Source organism: Rhinolophus sinicus, linkage group LG06 (assembly GCF_036562045.2).
Source record: "Rhinolophus sinicus isolate RSC01 linkage group LG06, ASM3656204v1, whole genome shotgun sequence".
NCBI lineage: Eukaryota > Metazoa > Chordata > Mammalia > Chiroptera > Rhinolophidae > Rhinolophus > Rhinolophus sinicus.
The window spans coordinates 27,581,124-27,600,320 of NC_133756.1; the positions used below are offsets into that span (position 1 = coordinate 27,581,124).

Here is a 19,197-nt window from a genome sequence, read left to right on the forward strand (position 1 = left end):
CTGAGAATCAGATGAGATGAGGCACATGGGAGCACTATTGTAAGCCATGCAGGAATGGAAGGAGGATGGTCCCTGGGTCCTGATGTAGGCTCGGTTTCCAGAATAGAATTAGTTCAGTTAGATTGAGGTCCTTGGCTGGGACTGGACTGGCTGGGGAAGGGGCTATACGGAGTTTTTCCCACAGAACTGGATTAAAAATTCATCCATAGGGCTACTATGCCCTTGGCCCATCTGGCATTTGATGACAAAATGCTTGTGAATCATGTAGCCCAACATGAGAATAGCATGGGATCCTCACAGATAGTATGTCAGCATCTTGAAGGTAGGGATCGTACTTCTGGAAACATTCCCTCTCATCCAGGCAAACTCTTTCCTGTTCCCATTGCTGGCTAATCTCCAGACTTTGCTTTTGTAGAGAAGGCAGGGGATACTGTTATCTTCTTCTCTGAGACCATGTGCATTCTTAAGGATACCTTGTACCTTTAATGAGATGTTGTTTCTGGTTTCTCATCCTATTGAGAAGTTGAACTGGGGTCCCTGGCTTTGGTCAATAAAGCTGGTGTGGTCTCAAGAAGAAATGACGCTCCTGGCTGCCTTGTACCTCTGACCCGCAGTGTGCGTCTTTTTGGCAAGAGGCCTGAAGTTCTCTAAGACATTCTGTTTGGCTTCCATTGTCCTCATTGGCTGTCTGCGTGGCCATAGGCTGAAAGCTCTCATTATGCAAGGTATTTAATGATCCTATACAAGATCTAACAGAAGCAGTTGTTTTCTGAGTTTAGGAAGATTGTTCAGCTTTGGCTTGAAGCACTGGTTGTTGCTGCAATGGTTTTAGTGGTTCATCTCTGGTGACTGGCCTTGGATTTCTGGAGCCTTTAGAAGGAGGCAGCCTTTTCTCCTTCTCCCTGAGAATCCATCACTAAAACCACAAAGACCATGGCAAGAGATTTTTGGGGCCACCCAGAAGGCATATAGTCATTTGACTCACATACTAGTTTCAAAGGCTACCATGTTTTGATTGTGACCTATTTGTGTAGAAAGATGCTACTCGTCCATAGCTGTGTTAGGCATATTTAGTCAATTTTAAGTTTTGCTTTGTTTAACATTAACATTGTCGGGTGTTCAAAAGAAGTTTAGCTCTTTCTAGATGCAAGTTCTCATCCCAATACTTAGGAATTTAAACAAATGACAACAAGAACAGAAAATGGGCTGTTTCTATTTGAACCCTTTTGATATTACTGTTGTTTGGTGGGACCCTGTACCTGGGGGAATACTCAGTTTCTCTGCTGTGCGCAGATTTCTATGTTCATATAGTAGTGATAGGGATAGAGGAAATAGGAAGAGTTTATAGAATTTGAGGGCAAATGTAGATAAAGGCCAGTTGTATGTCTATAAAATAGATATAATGACACTCAGGACTTTTGTATCCTTCTAAGGAGATAAGCATGTGGAAGCCCTTTATGAAGGCTGAAGCCTCTTCACATGAAAGGTTGGAAGATGAAACCGAGCAGTTTGACTGGTTGTTCAACGAGTACTTATTGAGTGCCTGCTATGTGTCACCCTCTAGCAGATACTGGAATATGTTTCTTCTGGAAGTTCTGCACTGTTGCCTGTAGGGTCCCAAAGATACCCTTGTGCTTATGATACGTTCCTTACTGCTGTATCCTCTTGGGGAGGGCATAATTGAAACCAGGACGTGGAGAGTTGCCTGGGTGGTAGGAAACCTTTCTTGCTCCTGTTTCTGCCTGCTTTACTCTTTTCTTTATGAAGTTCTACGTCTCCAGGTACAGAAAATGGCCACTTCACAGTTTCCAACTTGATCTCACTTCCAGTTCCATTCACGGGCAGAAGTTAAATGACTCCAATTGGATCCTGATTCTAAATCCCGGGAGAAGGGATCTGATTGGCTCAGTTAGGTCACATGTTCACCCGTTAAGTGGGTAAGGGGAGTGGAGTCATGTAGTTTCCACCTCACAGCTAAGGGTCTAGTCTTGTGTAGGGGGAGGAAAAGGGGGAATCATGGGATATCATTGTATATAAAACTGACAAGATTTTTGACCGTGTAGAGCTGATACTCTAGCAGGAAAGAGACACATTACATGCATTATTGTAGGGTACTATGGGTTATATGACAGCCAGACCTAACCTGAGTAGGTGATCCTGGAAGGCCTCACCAGGGAAGGATGGGTAAGGTTAACCAAAGGGAGCAGGGCAACATGGACCCTAGGAGGGAACAAGCTTGCTGGTGAGGAATGAATGTTCCAGACAGAATCGGCAGAGGAAAGAAAATGCCCAGTGGCAAGAAAAACTCTGACTACATTGGCAGTATGAAAGAAACTGGAATAAACAAATGTTTAAGAAATTTACAAGAACAGTTTGGTTATGTGCCATTCTCGTCTCGTAGATTGGGAGTTCTTTGAGGGCAGGGGCCATTTTTCCTGTTGCCTTTGGATTTAATTGGCATGGGAAGAATTTTACATGGCAGGACACATTCTGTTGCATGCAGTAGTTTCTTAGTGCTTTTTCTTCCCAGCTTACAGCTGTTCAGCCTTGGAATCTTATTATATGTCTTGACGCGTATCCTCCGGCCTTTCACTGGGAAGATGGATTGCATACCTTCACAGAGTGTGCTTCCTGCCCCTCCAAGTTGGCAAAGAGGGATAAAAGGGAAATGATGGTCATTTTTGGAAGGATCGATAAGTGCCAATTTTTCTTTCCTATATAGGTGCTGCTTTCATATCATCCCCCCTCCCAGCCCCTGAACAGATGTTTTATTGGGCATTGCTGGCTATGCTTTTGTTTTGAAAATTTTGAGACATTATTGAAAGAGGAGAAGGGTAGGAAAAAAAGCCCATAATTGATTCTAATATATATTTAATTTGGCAGAACTTGAGAGAGACTTGCTGGGATAAGGCGGGACATTTCTTTGATCTCCCAGACTTCTTATCGTGGAAGGCAACAGGTGTCACAGCACGGTATGTTAATTACAAGTTGGATTTTATTTGCGCTCATCCATTCTCGGGTGTCTGTATATGTATTGCTTTCTTAACTCGCTTTGACTGGACGTACTATTTCCACATCTGCATGCGATTTTGCATACTTGAAACATCTTGAATCCATCTTCCACCTCCACTGCACATGCCCAAACACCATTGTTCCTATGAGGCCTGGAATGTGGGTATCCAAGGTGAAGACCATTCATTGAAATTGGACACATTTGAAGGAGATGTGAACAGTCCATCGTGAAATCTGGCTGTTTTTCTAGAGGCACGTTTTACATAATGAATAAATGGGAAAAAATATTTTTGAGTCCCTAAAATTAAGGCAAGAGATATGTTTATTAAGGAAGCCGATTTATCTGGATGGGTGTGTTATGAACCTATTTTTCTCTTTCTATTAATGTACCTGAATCACCTCAGTGTACAAGTATGTTGAAGTCAAACATTGTTTTTTAAATAAATTATGAATGTTATAAATAGGTATGTGCTACATGGCAGAGACAATTAAAAAAATACTCACTGAGTATGAAATTGTGGCTGCTATGATTAACAGTGGATGTGAGCATGGATATATATATGTGTGTGTGTGGGTGTGTATGTATATATGTGTATATTCATATATACTCATATATATATGTTTATTATACACACACATATGTGGACAGGTTGGGCATGAAATCTCAATGTATGCATGCCTGTTGTCATCCTGACCTCAGATTTCAGGGATGCACCAGGGGGAGGAGCAGGCAGGGCGGAGTCTTCTCATTTTGAAAACGATTTAGAATCTGTATTGAGCAAATCTCTGAGGAATGGGATCATTTCCAGAGGACAGATAACCTACATAAATACATATATTTAGGGAGGCAGGTGTTATATCATAAAATCAGCTCATTCAGAGACAGCTAAATCCTCCTTCCCCATTTTCCTTTTTATTTAAACTCAGGAAGCTGGGAATAGGAATACCGTCTTCCCTGTGCTCTTTTTCTCTATCTCATTTTGTATGATTTGGACCTTTTCTTGTAGAGTGTTGATAAGAATGTGATAGTTAAGCAGCACGGGCTTCCAGAAAGGAGATAGGAGAGGACATGTTTCACAAGCATGTCATTCTTCATGTGGGTGATCCTCCCCTGCTACCAATGAAATGACCATCAGTCAGAGGTCTCAGGGTAGTGGGGATCCACATGTGTATGCAGACGGCTGCAGCAAAGCGTAGGTGCTCTCCCCTCTCTGGGGGAGCAGGCTCCGGAGGAGTGGTCTGAACTTTCCCCCAGAAGGTGCAATTAGTCATCGCTATCCTGTTATCACCACTGGGGAGGCCAGTGTGTAGGTGAAGATCTCATCTTGGACATTCCTCTTTTGGTGTGACATTAATTGTCTGAAGTTATTTCTGGAAGGACTTTTCTCTAGGTTTTATCTGACCTTTGTGCAGTAGTGAAATAACAAGTTTTCGTCCTTTTAGCCAAATAGACCTATTCGTCAAAGCGGTGCTAATAGTGTGGGTGGGTATCAGCAATACCCCATTGTCCTGCAAACCTTGAGGACTCAAAAATAGAACTACAGTGTAGGAGGACCTTGCTTTTCTTGTCTTTTTCCTCGGGTGTTACTCAATTCAGGGCGTTGACTTCCTCCCTGGTTCTTTCTGATGGTGCTGGATAGTCTACACCCCCATTTCCTGGTGTCTGATGCCATATGAAGATACCAAGGAGTGGGCTTTTTGAAGCTAGCTCTGGCTCAGATAAATTTAAATGTGGTGGCATTCATACCCACTGTGGTGTCACAATATGACCTCCAGCCCGTGACGCTGCCACACAGGAGTGTGTCATCTTGGGCATGTTCTTTGAATCTCGCTGTGTTTACCTGTAAAATGGGGATCATGATACCTACTTCATAAGCTTGTTTAGAGAGTCCTATTAAACCAATTTTTTTCTAAACTAGGCCGGAATCAGCTGAAGTATTTATTCAAAGCACAGATCGCCAGGGCTTCCAGTTTGAAGCCCAGGGAATCAGAATCTCCATGGGGTACCTGGGGATTTGTATGTTTAACAAGTGCCCCAGTGGTTATATGATCAGGTAATTTTAGACAATGTTACCTAACAGAATATGCCTGAAAGTAATATGGGTCTCTCATCCTGACGTAATAGGAGACTTCCAATCCCTCTGAGGGATTGGAAGCATTTTAAAAGGACACGTGAATTTGGTGAATTTAAAAATGGAGAGCTTCTGGTTGACCTATAAGAATACGCTTGGGGGCTTTCAGCCCTGCTCATGGCAATCTCAAACCCTGAGGAAGCAGAAAGGTTAATGCTCAGAAATGATTCTTGACTGTCCACTCATCCCTGCCACTTTTTAAAAATTAGCTTTGACACTCATGACTCATTTTATTTTGATTAGTTCAAATTTGCAGTTCTTCTCCCCCTGCTCCTTGCCCCTGTATAGGGTACTCGTGAGTTCCTTCAGAGGCTATCCCTCCATGTTCCCTCTCTTTTAGAGAAAAGCATGTGGGCCTTGGACACCAGGCTACCCAGTGTCTCTTGCAAAGATGGTTGGTTGCCCTCTCCCTGGCACACCTATCTCTTACATCTGTCTTTTCTCTCCTACTGTTTCCTTAGTCTCCATTTTTTTCTCCCTTTTCTATTTCTGCCTGCAGGATCAGGGTGAAACCAGTAACCCCTTTGAACTTTCTCGATTGTACAGTTGGATAATGACAGCACTCCATGGGTTTAGTGTATGGACGGAGTGGGGTAAGAGGAAAACTTGCAATGTAGTGCTGAGACGTTTTTTGAAGGAATTAGCTATTTTATTTAGTTCCCTTTCTCTGTTGATTTTCTCAAGGAGTCTTTGCATTAAGTTTCTGACATAGCGGAAAGAGGGAGGTCCTCGTAATCAGACTGACCTGAGTTTAGTGTCTTCACTGTGTACTTTCTGCAAGAACCTGGAGGGATTACTTCACCCCCTGAGGCTCTGGTCCTCATCTGGATATCCTCTCAGGGTTACTGAGGGGCTTAGAGTTACTGTGGATGAAAGGTGTGGCACACAACATTTCAACAATGCCTAGTTCTTTTAATGAAAATCCCCATTGTCCTCTTGTCTAGAATAAGGAAGATGAGGGTCTGAAATTGAATGTGCCAATGCCAAAAAAAACTTTGGGCAGTAAAATATGTGCTTGGCATCCTCTGGGCCAAACAGAGGTTCAGATTTGGTGTTTATTTGGCTCTTACTGTGATTGTTTTGGGAGGCTTTGGGGAAATGAGTGCCAAAAAGGCTAGAGGGTGTTTTTTTTTTTTTTCCCTCCTTTTTTTCCTTTTATTATTCTAGTGGAGTCAAGGCTGAAAAGTGATTGGATTTCATCTTGTCTTAAAGCTTTCAGACTTGTTTTTGGCAGTGACAAGTAAGAAGTACTCCTTCTCGTCCTTCTATCTGTTTCTCCTCCCCTGCTCATGTTTCCCCCCACCTCCCCTTTAGCTATTTTTCTTATCCTCCAAAATATGGCAGCTATTCTGGTGTATCTGGGTCACTGAGAAAATCACCACCTGGCCTGTGATTAATTTGTAATTCAGCTCTATTCTTTTCATTATTTTAATGAAAATAATGATTGCTGTTTTTGTTATTACCAATAATAATGGTAATTATCATTTATTGCATGCCTTCTCTTTAGCTGTACCATGCGTATCATCAACTGTGAACTCCCTTAGTACTGGAAACCATGGGTTAAAGCAGGCGGTGGTGGTACCATTTGCAGTTTAAGAACTGAAGCTGAATGTTTTATTAGTTTGCCACATTCTAGGCGTTGAGTGGGTAACTGTCCAGAATTTTGCTAACATGAGAAATGGGAAGTCAGGAATTGAATAATAAAATTTGGTATAATCAGACAAAAACATTCACATATATAAGTCCTCACTCTAAAGAGGTTTGAGGTGACTGGTAATAAAAGATAAAACAAGTGATAAAAATTTTTAAAAAATCACAATGGAGTGAAAATATTTCAATAGAATAACTAAGATGAATATAAGAGCTTCATAGAAACTATTAGGTTCTTTATTATTACTGACAGGTTTGTTTCCAAGCTTCCTAGTGGCCAAAACAAAGATTAGAATATAGTCAAGATTAACTGAGTGAGCAGATAAGAACCTGGCTGCTGTTCAGGAGAAGGAGAACTTGGAAAACCCTTGAGTCTGAGAGAATTTTCTCATAGATTAGCAAGGGTTGGCAATATTCTATAAATTATTTAAAAGTGTGTCCTTTTAAATTCAGTTATAATTTCAAATAGATGTTTTATGTTAAAACAGTTTTAGATTAACAGAAAAATTGTGATGACAGTAGAGAGTTTCTAGGTTCTTGGTACCCAATTTCCCCAATTATTAACATCTTAAATTAATGTGATGCATTTGTCACAATTGACAAACCAATATTGATATATTATTAAATTCCATACTTTATTCACACTTTAGTTTTTTTCTAATGACCTTTTTTTGTTCCAGGATTCTATTCAGGATACCATATACATTTAATCATGTCTCCTTAGGCTCTTTCTGGTTGTGACAATTTCTCAACTTTGATGGCCTTGACAGTTTTGAAGAGTACTGGTCATGTATTTTGTACCATGTCCCTCTATGGGAATTTGTCTGATTTTTTTTTCTATGATGAGACTTAGGTAGTATATTTTTGGGAGGAAGACCGTTCTGTGATGAGTACCATTCTCATATCACATCAAGGGTGTATAGGATCAGTACGACTTGTTGTTGTTGACCTTGATCAGCTGGCTGAGGTACTGTATGTCGGGTGTCTCCACTGTAAAGTTACTCCTCTTGCCCTTCTATTCAGAAGGAAGTCATTATTCACAGCCCTCACTTAAAGAACAGGGAGTTATGCTTGACCTTCTTGGGGGCAGAGTATCTACATACATGATTTTGAATGATTTTGTATGAGAGATTTGTCTATTCTCAACCCATTTACATTGCTTTGGACTAAACGAAATTGATGACCAGGTTCCTTGGGTACAAGAGACACTTTGGTAAATCTTCCTAAGAAGTTACATGTTAGAATTTCTGAGACGTTTCTATGACATATGGAAAAACAGGGCTGAATTTCTAGAATATCAGTTTTATTTTCCCTCTTATTTCTTTATATGATCTATTTTCCCTTCCCTCTTTTCTTCACTGCAACGTCCAATTCTGTGTGAGTAGTCAGTAAATATCCTATCTTCTATGTTAAAGAGATGCATTTATGTTTTTTAGAAACTGTAATCCCTTTTAAAATAGGAACTATTTTCCTGGTTTATATGGTTGTCTATGTTTTGGGTTTATAAAGGATATTATTGTACTATTATTTTTCTCATGGTTATTGGCTCTCATGTGAGAAGATTATTTATTGTTGGGTTATTGATCCAGGTCTGTAGTTATTTTCCAAATATAATCTCCAAAAATAACTTTATTTAGACTCTTACTCTACTGCTTTTAATTTTTTTAATTATAAATCTGTGCAACTTATTTTATACTTAATATATTATTGTATTTTCCATATCAATAAATATTATCTGAAAATATGTTTTTGATACCTGTATAATATTCTATCCTATGACAGTATAATATGTCTGTGTCAATTTAGCCAAGTTTTTAGACTTAAAATGGTATCTTATTTTAATTTGCATTTCTGATTATTAAATGCAGTTTTTCTTATATTCATCAACCACTTATTTATGTTAGTGTCAATTAAAAATTATGTCAATTAGTATTTCATATATCAATTACCTATTTATGTCAATTACTAATATTTATATTGGATTTCAGTGTTTCCTTAAATATTGGCAAGATCTCACTTTTTGATGTTGTTTTAGTATTTTCCCCAGTGTTTTGAAAAATTTTAAATCTACAGAAAAGTTGAGAGAATGGTATATTGAACACCATATCTTTCACCTCCATTTATCAGTTATTAATATTTTGTTACAGTTGTGTTCTCAAATGCTCTATCTCTGACAGGCATATATGCGTTGATTTTGCTGAACCATTTGTAAATGAATGTCATCTATTACATTCTTACCTCTTCAATTCTGCAATGTGAACACCCAAGAGCATGACATTCTCTTATATAACCACAGTGCCATTATCACACTTAGGACAATTAACTTTTAAGCTTCATTATTTAAACCCCTAGCAGATATCCCTGTTGTTAAGGATTCAAAGTGCCACTGACTTTTCCTTGCCTTTGGGGTTCTGACTGATAGCGACTACGCACCATGTTTCCCTGAAAATGTTCGACTTAGCTGGACAATCAACTCTGATGAGTCTTTTGGAGCAAAAATTAATATAAGACCCGGTATTATATTGTACTATATTTATCATATTACATTACACTACACTACACTATATTATATTACATTATATTATATTATATTGTAATTTATATTATATTTCAGTAAAATAAGACCGGGTCTTATATTAATTTTTGCTCCAAAAGACACATTAGAGCTGATTGTCCAGCTAGGTCTTATTTTCGGGGAAACACGGTACACAGCACGTTAGCTAAATGAAGACTAAATTACCTCATTATATTAGAAAGTACTCTTTAATCTCCAATGTACTCATGTAGAACTTCTGGTATGCTGGATGGATAATAACAGCTCAGAAGTGAGGCTAAACCAGCACCTGCATATTCAGATATATATATATAATATATCTGAATATACATATATACATATATACCACACACACACACACACACACACACACATATATGTGTAAATACGTCAACCAGATCTCAAGTCCAGTAGCTGAGTCAGTCACACGAAGGCAGAGCCTGCCCAGGTGTGCTTACCTGCAGCCAAGGCATGCTGCTTGCACGTAGGCGTAGGTAGTGAAGGAGTGGGCTTGATGTTCTAGGCCTCACTGATCATCTTATCTTGAACATGGTGATCCTTAAAATGTGGCTTAATTTATTCCAGTCTCCCACTCAGATGATTTCCTTCTTTGGAAAAAATTCAGTAAGGGGATGGGGGTGCAAAGTCAGCTGTACTTCCTCTGGTGCTGCTCTGAGTGGAGAAAGAAAGGGGCTGCAGTCTCATCCTCCATGGGCCACAGCAGCAGCATGGGGAGAAGGAGGGAGAAAATCCCACTGTAATGTCTGCCTCTGGTGACACGCCTGCAGTCCACATCGCTTCCTCCGTTCTTGGCCGCCTGACTGCCTTTCTTAGTCGCGTATTTGAAATAAGACTTGATTTAAAAAAACAAACAACAAAAAAACAGCTTTATTGAGATATAGTTCACATACATACAATGTACCCATTTAAAGTGTAAAGTTCAATGATTTTGATGTATTACATTATTAATTTTTATGAATTGTTATGTATCTATATATAGTATAAAATTTACCAATTTAAATTTTATGTATCTATATATAGTACAAAATTTACCATTTTGACCGTTGTTAAGTGTACAGTTCAGTGGCACTAATTACATTCACAGTATTGAACAACCATTACCACTAGCTATTTTCAAAACTTACTCTTCATCCCAAACAGAAACTCTGTAAGCAATACTTCCCCATTCTTCCCTTTCCCCAGCCCCTGTTAATCTCCAATCTTTCTACTACCAAGAATTGTACAATGTGCTCTATGAATTTGCCTGTTCTAGATACCTTGTCTAAATAGAATCATGTTGTATGTGTTCTTTTATGTCTGGCTTATTTCACTTCTTATAATGTTTTCAAGATTCTTTCTGTTGTGGCATGTGTCAGTATTGCCTTCCTTTTTATGGCTGAATACTATTGCATTGTGTTTATAGACTACATTTTGCTTTTCCATTCTTCTGTTGATGGACTCATGTTGGCTCCTTGGGTTGTTTCTTCCTTTTGGCTATTGTGAATAATGCTGTAATGAATGTTGATATATAATTATCTGTCTCAATCTCTGCTTTCCATTCTATGTCTAGGAGTAGAATAGCTGGGTCATACGGTAGCTCCATGTTTAGCTTTCTGAAGAACCACCAAAATTTTCCACAGTGGCCGCGCAGTTTTACATTCCCACCAGCAATGTATGAAGGTTCCATTTTCTCCACATCCTCACCAACACTTATTTTCCTATTTAAAAAAATTATCGTCATCCTTGTAGTTGTAAAGTAGATTCTCAATGTGGTTTTGGCATACACAATTATGGCATACGAAAATTCAGGTATGAATTGTATACCATAATATTTTAATGTTAGAAAACTATCAAATCAAAGTGAAATTGATTGAATTTAGATCATCATAAAGGTAGCATTTTTGACCAAACCTTGGTTGAAAGTTGTTAGGGATTCCCCAGGTAGTGGGAAAACAAAGTGGGAATCAAAGGGTTCTGAAAAAAAAAACAAAAAAACATAGTTATTCTTATGAGTATATTGAAGTTATTTAATTTGCATTGTTTTATGATTGTACTGAAGGATAATTTCTCAGAACAATGATACAAAACAGTTCTTCTAGGTTCTAGGAAGGATGATTCAGTCATCCTCTCACATCAGCTTATTTTTTAGGACATTTAATAGTGCTGAGAAATAGCATATAAATATTAGATTTCCATTACCCTTATTTTTGGGAGAGAAGAGTACTTTCACTCTCTATAGAAGAAATATGGTCCTTACCTCTTTATTGATGAATAATAAAAATCATAGAAAATTCCAAACAACAAAGGCTTAAACATATAAGGGTTCCTTCTGTAAATAAATCTAGATATTTGGAGTCTTGGGTTACTTTGCCACTTGCCTAGCTCTTTTGACATTTTAATGTCCCCATCTAAAGCCCTGACTTCCATTCTCAAGGTCACATCATGGTCCAAGATAGTTGCTAGAGTGTTGTCAAGTCCACATTTCATGTAGCAGGAAGAAGGAAGGTGGGGAGTTCATAAAGAGGCTGTACTGCACATATGTCAGCCTTCTTTAAACGACATTCTTAGAACATCTACATAATACTTTTGCTTTCATATCACTGGCCGACACATAGGTTTATGATCCTACCTCGCTAGAATGGAGACTGGTTAAAGTAGGCTTTTAGCTGAATATGTTGCTACCTGAAACCCTAAAATTGGGTTTATCTTACTTCTAAATAACAAATGGAGAATTAATATCAGGCAGGTAAAAACACAATCTTTTCAGTAAATTACATTTAATAATATCCCAGTTACTAATTTATTATCCTTTTATGATAATAACAAGGAGAAAATGAGGGAGGTGGAGGTCATGGAGGAGGTATGTATAGTTTGAAGCAACTGTAGCTCACAATTTCCATCATTCATTCACTCACTCATTCACTTATTCCGTGTGTGTGTGTGTAGAGAGAGTAAGAGAGAGAATCTAAGAGGTATCCTCTCTCTAATCTAGCAATAGTTGGTACACATTTATGTAACTATTCAAATTCATGTAAGGTCTGGAGCCAAAGTGTTACTGTTTCATTTAACAGCTGGGTGAATTTGGGCAAGTCCTTTTATCCCTCTCAATCCCAGTTTCCTTTTGCCATTGAAGGAGGACAGAAATGACATGGGTTTGCTCCGTGGAGAAAATGAAGCACCATGGGTAAAACCTGTAACCTGTTTTTGCTACATAGTAGTGCACAGGAAGTTCTACTTCCATTTATCTTTCCCTTCAGTTTTTAGTTTTTATTTATTTGTATTTTTAAATGTTAAGGTGGATCTACATTTAGTTAAGCAGCTTGCAAGTGGGGTGTGGAGGATGGGCCTTTAGCAACCAAATCACCCAATTGACTCCTGTTCTCCCTTGTTTGGGGGTATTGTCTTGGTTTCCTGTGGATGTGATCAGGGTCCAGTGAGTCATAGAGTGTGAGTGTCACCAAAGGTCTCAGAGCTATTGTGGGTGCGAAGAATTGGTAGGTGCCAGGAGATGGCACACTGGTCAGTATTCAGAGACTGGGGAGGGCAGGAGAAAATGGAATATGCTGGGCCAATCAGGGGACAGGAGGGGGGATGGTGTTAGCGTCCTGTCCAGGCTTCTCATCTATGGTTATCAGAAGCATCAAAATCAAGGCACAGATCCTCCTGCTACCCTACACTAAAGCTTTAGTATCAGATCGCTGACTGTCCTTCTTTGTCTGCTACGTTGAGGCAAACTCTGAGGAAGGTTGACGTTTCTTCTTTCACTTTTCACCAGTAAAGCAAACCTGGATAGAAAAGGTTAAGAACCCCCACCTTTGTCATTTGGGGCAAAGGAGGTAAAAATGTGTGACCTCGGGTAGTTCTGATGTGCACTCGTCATTAAGATAAAGACTGGTCTGAATGTGCTCAATTTCTGTTATTTATTTACTTTTTTTTAGATTTCTGCTGTGTACATCTAGACATGAGATTTGTATGCCTGAAAGATGATAGCCAGTATGACTGTAATTTTCCAACTGAGCAGCAACATAACTTTTCCTTTAGTTAACAATTTTCTCTGAGACCTTGAATCACTTTTAGAATGTAATCTCATTTGTTCTTTCAATATGGTAGAGTGGCATGCTCTCTGAATATGATTACTCATTTACAAATAGTATGATGGTATATTTTCTGCTGAAAATATTTTGAAATTATAAAACTGCTAAAAAAAAAAAAAAGTTAGGGAAATCTCATTTTCCAGATAACAGAACTGAATGCCAGAAGGGTCTCACTTTGAGGGTAAAACTAGTGGGTAGAGTAGGAGTTAGATTTTAAGGGGGACATCCCCACATCATGCATTGTTTAGGGGTTCTTTCCCTGACCTGAGAAGGCCTCCCTCAGGGTGGGCAGGGCATCTCAGTCTTTGTGGACTCACAAATGAGTTTCCTGTGCAGGGTGGCTGCCTCTGTTGGTGAATTCTTTTGTGAACTTTTCTTATTGGGCCTTTTGAATATGTTGTACCTGTGTGATGTTGAGTAGCCTCTGAGTTTCAATCAACCCGATAAAAGATGTCAGCATTCAGTCTTGGAACCCATGACCCTGGAAGGGCTGTGAGGGCTTGGCAGTGCTCAGGACCTTCATCATAAAATACGTGAGGTGGCGTAGCTTGAAACTTGGAAGACGTGACTCTGGTCCAGCCAGGTGACCTGTGGGCCCTGGGCACTCAGTTTCGACATCTGCACAATTTGCTGGTTGCATTAGGTGATCCATTTAGCCCCTCAGGGACTAAAGTTCTAAGTCTGTCAGATGTTGATGGTGTTGACCAAACTCTCTTTTTGGATTCTTTCTTAAAACTCATTCTTTCGAAAAAATATTACTAAAGTCTAACATTACAATTCAGCTCTTTGGGATATAATTGGTGTTAAAATGCTGTACTCTTTCCTTCTTCTTCCCCCACCTCTTCTATTTAGTTTTTTTTTTTTCTTTTTCTTTTAACATACCTTCTTTTTTTCTTGTTTTGTTCATTTTCCTTTCTTCTCTCTAAACTATTGTCAAGGGCCTTTGAAGAGAATTCTTAAATGTTATTAAGAAATTGCAGTCAGGGAGCCCTTTGTTCCCAAGTCATTTAGAAGATTGCTTTTCCTTTTGTTAAATACAAAAAATTGTCATCCTGTATCGTTAAAATGTGCCCAAAACCGCATTCACCAATAAAAACTGTCAGCTCTCATTATTGCCCAGATATTATTCTTTTCAAAAGCTAAGCGCTCTCCCCAGGCTTTCCAAACAGTCTTCGGCTCATTCATCTTCCTGGTTTCGTTACATTTTGAACCTCTCTGGGTCTATATAGGGTGGCAGCCTGTCTTTTAAAAATTAATGAGTTCCAAATGCCATTCAAACCTATTTCCGCTCTCAACCTCCTGCTCCCCTCTCCAGCCCTGCCTATTAGAGTCTTATATTCTGTATAAATACTGAGCTGGAGATAGTTTCTAAAGAAGTGTTTGGACTTTTAATTAACACTGACAGCCTGTCTACTTGGGATTTTGCTCTGCTGTCTCCATGGAAAAGTCAGGCAGGTCAGTATGGAGAGGGGAGGGAGCCTGTGCCGTGGATATGTTCCTGGCGGCTGGCCCTAGAGACACTGAACTTGGAGCCAACCATGAAGTCATTTTGAATTTAAGGAGTCTTGCTAATCCAAGGCAATGTGTCTTAATTTGACAAAGTAAAGGCTGCCCGATAAGCAACCCTAACTATAAGTTCTGTGAAACTGGGGGTGTTTGTAAGTTTAGATTGTGCTAGAGAAATGTGGTGATGTGGAAGAATGGGCTCATTTTCTTCTGTTTACTCCCTTTCCCATCCCATCCCCCTCTCTCCTCTTCTCTCTCTCCCTTACTTACTTTGGCCCAATTCAGCCCTGCAGTCTGGCCTCTGCAGTGGCTTGATGTGAAATTTGAGAAACATATGTAGTTTTCTATTTCAGGAAAATGATCTCAGGGATTGAATGTGGTGTGTTTTTTTTTTTTCTTTTGGCTGTTAAGCTCTGATCTTGCCCAGTGTGGTTTTTTGATGATGGGAAAGAGTCTTCGAAGTGCTTTTTATCAGAATTTCATGTAATAATCCTTACGGCTTGGTTTCTTTAGTTAGGCCCCTCCACCCCCTCCCCGGCCCAGTACACAATGTCATCTATTCTGTCAGCAGAGGGAAGAAGTGCACATTGTTCCTGTTACAATCACTGCATTGCTGCTGGCACACATGCATACAAAAATGGCCACTGTGTCCATCCTGCACAAAAGCTATTTTAAATGTAGTTTGGTGGAGGACCAGGGATCTGTATACTGTTGCCCATAAAAGAAAAATGACCCTTGGGGGAGAAGTCTGCCTTTGTTTTGCCTTGGAAGGGCCAGTATTCTTTATTAATGCAGGTGAGTGCCAACAGTGGGCCCAGTGCCCTGGAAACCAAGCTTCATGGATCCCACCATGCAAAGGATGTGTGGACCAGCATCTCTGTGGCCTGTTGCGAGAAGGGCTGAGCAGGGTGGGCTGGGGGGAGTAAGCCAGGGTGAGACTGGCGTAGGCACTGCCTGAGAGCTGGGGAGGCAGGAGTTGAACCATAGTATTCTCAGTGAGGTCCAACCTGCCCCATACCTGAGCGTCTGTGGTGGAATGAGACGTGACTCCAACCTTTAGGAGCTTCTCATTCATGGTGGAGAAAGGCTCCCTGAGCTGTGCTTATCCACTAGACATGAGCTTCTGGTAGGTAGTAGCATGTGTGTTTTTGTCTTTGTATCTGGAGGAGTGCTTGCTGAATTCATAAGAGAATGATGTGCTCTGGTGGAGTCCTCACAGGGTATGCTGGGGGTACAGAGAAGAGACTTACTTAACCACCCCAGAGGTGGGGTGGGGTAAGGGAAAAGAAGAAGGAGAAAACACGGGAAAGGCATAGCCACAGGGAAGAGAGCTGACATTCCTTACAGTGTGTCTTTTTTACAGATGAGGAAACCAAGGCTCAGCGAGCTCAAGGAACATTTTCAAGGTCACACAGCTGCTAAGGAGAAGAGGTTGGACCTGAACCTGAGATCGCATGTCTCCAAAGCCATGTCGCTAGCTGTGGCCCATGTTCTAGCGGGGGAGTGGGTGGTAACCCTAGTTCTTCTCCCACTGCACTCATCTCCATCTCCTTTTTTTGTCCTATAGGTGAACTGACTATCTCCCTCTGGCCCTGAGATCTGGCCTTTGTCTGAAAAGTTCGGAAAAGATTGAGACTTTTAGGCAATGGCTGAGGTGGTCTTCCCATAAAGTGAACGCAGTGAAGCTTAAGCTTCAGGGCCCTTCACTTGCATGGGCCCTTGTGAGTGCTGGTAGTTGGGAGTTGTAGAATGTTCCAGCCGGGAAGGGGCTGCACTCAGGAAGCATTTCTGTGGAGGAGTTTCTGATTTCAGAAAAAAGGGGACCTAAATCTCCAAAGCTTCAATTATTTGTTTTAGCTTTTTCCTTATTGTAAATATTCATTATTGCACCAAGGTGCTATGGTTATTATTTGTCACTAGTATGTGAGACCCACATAGATGGAGCTTAATACCACTGTCTGCCATGAAAACATTGCCTTGTACCAGGACGACTTTAGACTTACATTACAAAACCCAGACTATGACTTTATGCATTTATTTCCTTACCATCTTTAACCATCACCCCAATGGCTTCAAATAGAGTTTATTATATGGAAGACGGGTGATTTTTTTCACAGAACTGAGCTGTGAGCTGTCTTGATCTCCTGCCACTCTTCGTCGCTCACCGACATTACAGCCACGTCAGACATCTTGCTGCTGTCTCTGCAAGCCAGCCCTTTCCATGTCTTCTCGTCTTTGCACACTCTGTTCCCTCTCTCTAGAATATTCTCCAGGACCTCTTTTCTACTTATTGAATTGTTGCTCATCCTTCAGGACCCATCTTAGACATCAGGTGATTTGTGAAACCCTTGGGACTCCCTGGGGCAGTTAGACACTCCGTCGTCATGTCCCTCTAGTTGTTCTAGTGCTTCCCTCATTGTACTGGAATTTCCGCTTGGCACGTTTTCCTTCTACTCACCTAGGAACCCTTGGGATGCAGAACCCATTTATTCACCTTTGTAGCCCCTAGTGCAGAGTGCATGACACCTATTAGGTGGTGAGAAATTTGGGGGCATTGATTGGAAAGAGTTTTTCTTTTCATACCATTCTATTTGAAAAGCCATAATAGTTTGTTCCCAAAAAACTGTATGGTACGATACACAGAATCAATGTTTTACCATTGGTTTATACTCCAATTTATGAAATGTTTTTAGTGACTGATTGATCTCTAATTTGAAATAATTTTGTAGTCTCTTCTCTGTTCCCCTGCTTTGAACCCTCTGATTTAAGAAGATAATGCTTTGTAAACAACTACTACGTAAGTTGTGTCTGCCTTGCTAGACTGCAGCTGCATGAGTGCAGGACCTTGTACGTGTGGTCCACTGTGCTATCCCCCAGTCCTAACGCAGAGATGGGGTGTCACGGTTCTAGAGGTAGAAGGAAGTGTAATAATAATAGTATTAGTAATTTATACTAATAACAAAGGACCTAGTGTGCTGGCTCTGTTGTGAGCATTTGAGACATACCAGTCCTTCCGTCCTCCCATAGCCCCGTGTTATGTGTTTTATAATTATCATGCATTGTTTATAGGTAAGACAACTGAGGTTCAAGGAAGCCAAGGACCTTGTTGAAGGTCACATGTAATGAACTACAGAACTGGAATTTGAACTCAGGCAGTTGGCTGTAGAATCCAGGATTTTTTCCACAATGGTATCCTGCCTCTGATGAGTACTGATTAGCTCAGTACTTGTTTGTTAACTGATTATTAAGGGAATCCAACAGACACCTAGTTTTCTAAAGTAAAGAGTTCCTTTGTTAGGTAAATATTCACCCTAAAGCAGTGGTTCTCCAAGTGTGGTCTTGAGACCTGCAGCAGGAATGTCACCTGGAAATACATTAGAAGTGCAGAGTATCCGACCTCACCCCCACCTACTGAATTAGAAACTTGGGGAGTGAGACCCACTCATCTGTGTGTTAACAAATCCTCCAGGAGTTTCTGATCAGTGCCAGCATTTGAGAACCACTTCTTAAGACTAAATGATTTTTTCTGGAATTTTAACCCTTCGTTTGGCCTTTCTTCTGTTTTTTTTTTTAGGGTAGAAAATAAAGATTTAATTTTTTTACAGATTTATTGATGTCTAGTCGATATATAACGTTGTGTATTTAAGGTACAAGTTGTGTTGACTTGATACACTTATATATTGAAAATGATTGCCACCACTATATTGGATACACCATATATTGCAAAATGAACACCGCCATCACATCACATAATTACCTTTTTGTATGTGTCTTGAGAATGCGTAAGATTTACTCTTAGCAACATTCAAGTTTAGGATACAGTGCTATTAATTGTAATCACCATGTTGTACATTAGATCCCCAGAGCTTATTCATCTTATAACTAGAAGTTAATAAATACCCTTCGACCACCATCTCTCCATTTCCCCCACCCTAGCCCCTGGCAACCACCGTTCCACTCTCTGTCTGAGTTCAGCTTTTGCCGATTCCACATATAAGTGATATCATACAGTATTTGCCTTTCTCTGACTTATTCACTTAGCATAATGCCCTCAAGGTCCATCCATGTTGTTGCAAACGGCAAGATTTCCTTCTTTCTCGTAGCTGAATAACATTTCGTTGTGTATATATTACCACATCTTCTTCACCCATTCATCCATTGACGGACACTTATATTTTTTCCTTATCTTGACTATTGTGAATAATGCTACAGTGAACATGGGAGAGCAGATGTCTCTTTGAGATCTTGT

At 40.0% G+C, this 19,197-nt stretch overlaps 1 protein-coding gene across 16 annotated transcripts in view; it reads left to right on the forward strand.

Moving 5' to 3' along the window:
* FGGY (FGGY carbohydrate kinase domain containing) overlaps window positions 1-19,197 on the forward strand; it is a 378,919-nt gene that overhangs the window by 66,825 nt on the left and 292,897 nt on the right. For all 16 annotated transcript variants that reach the window (XM_074334784.1, XM_074334788.1, XM_074334791.1 and 13 more), the window contains one exon: window positions 2,884-2,972. In XM_074334784.1, the coding sequence (XP_074190885.1) occupies window positions 2,884-2,972 (89 nt within the window). The remainder of the gene's footprint in view (window positions 1-2,883; window positions 2,973-19,197) is intronic.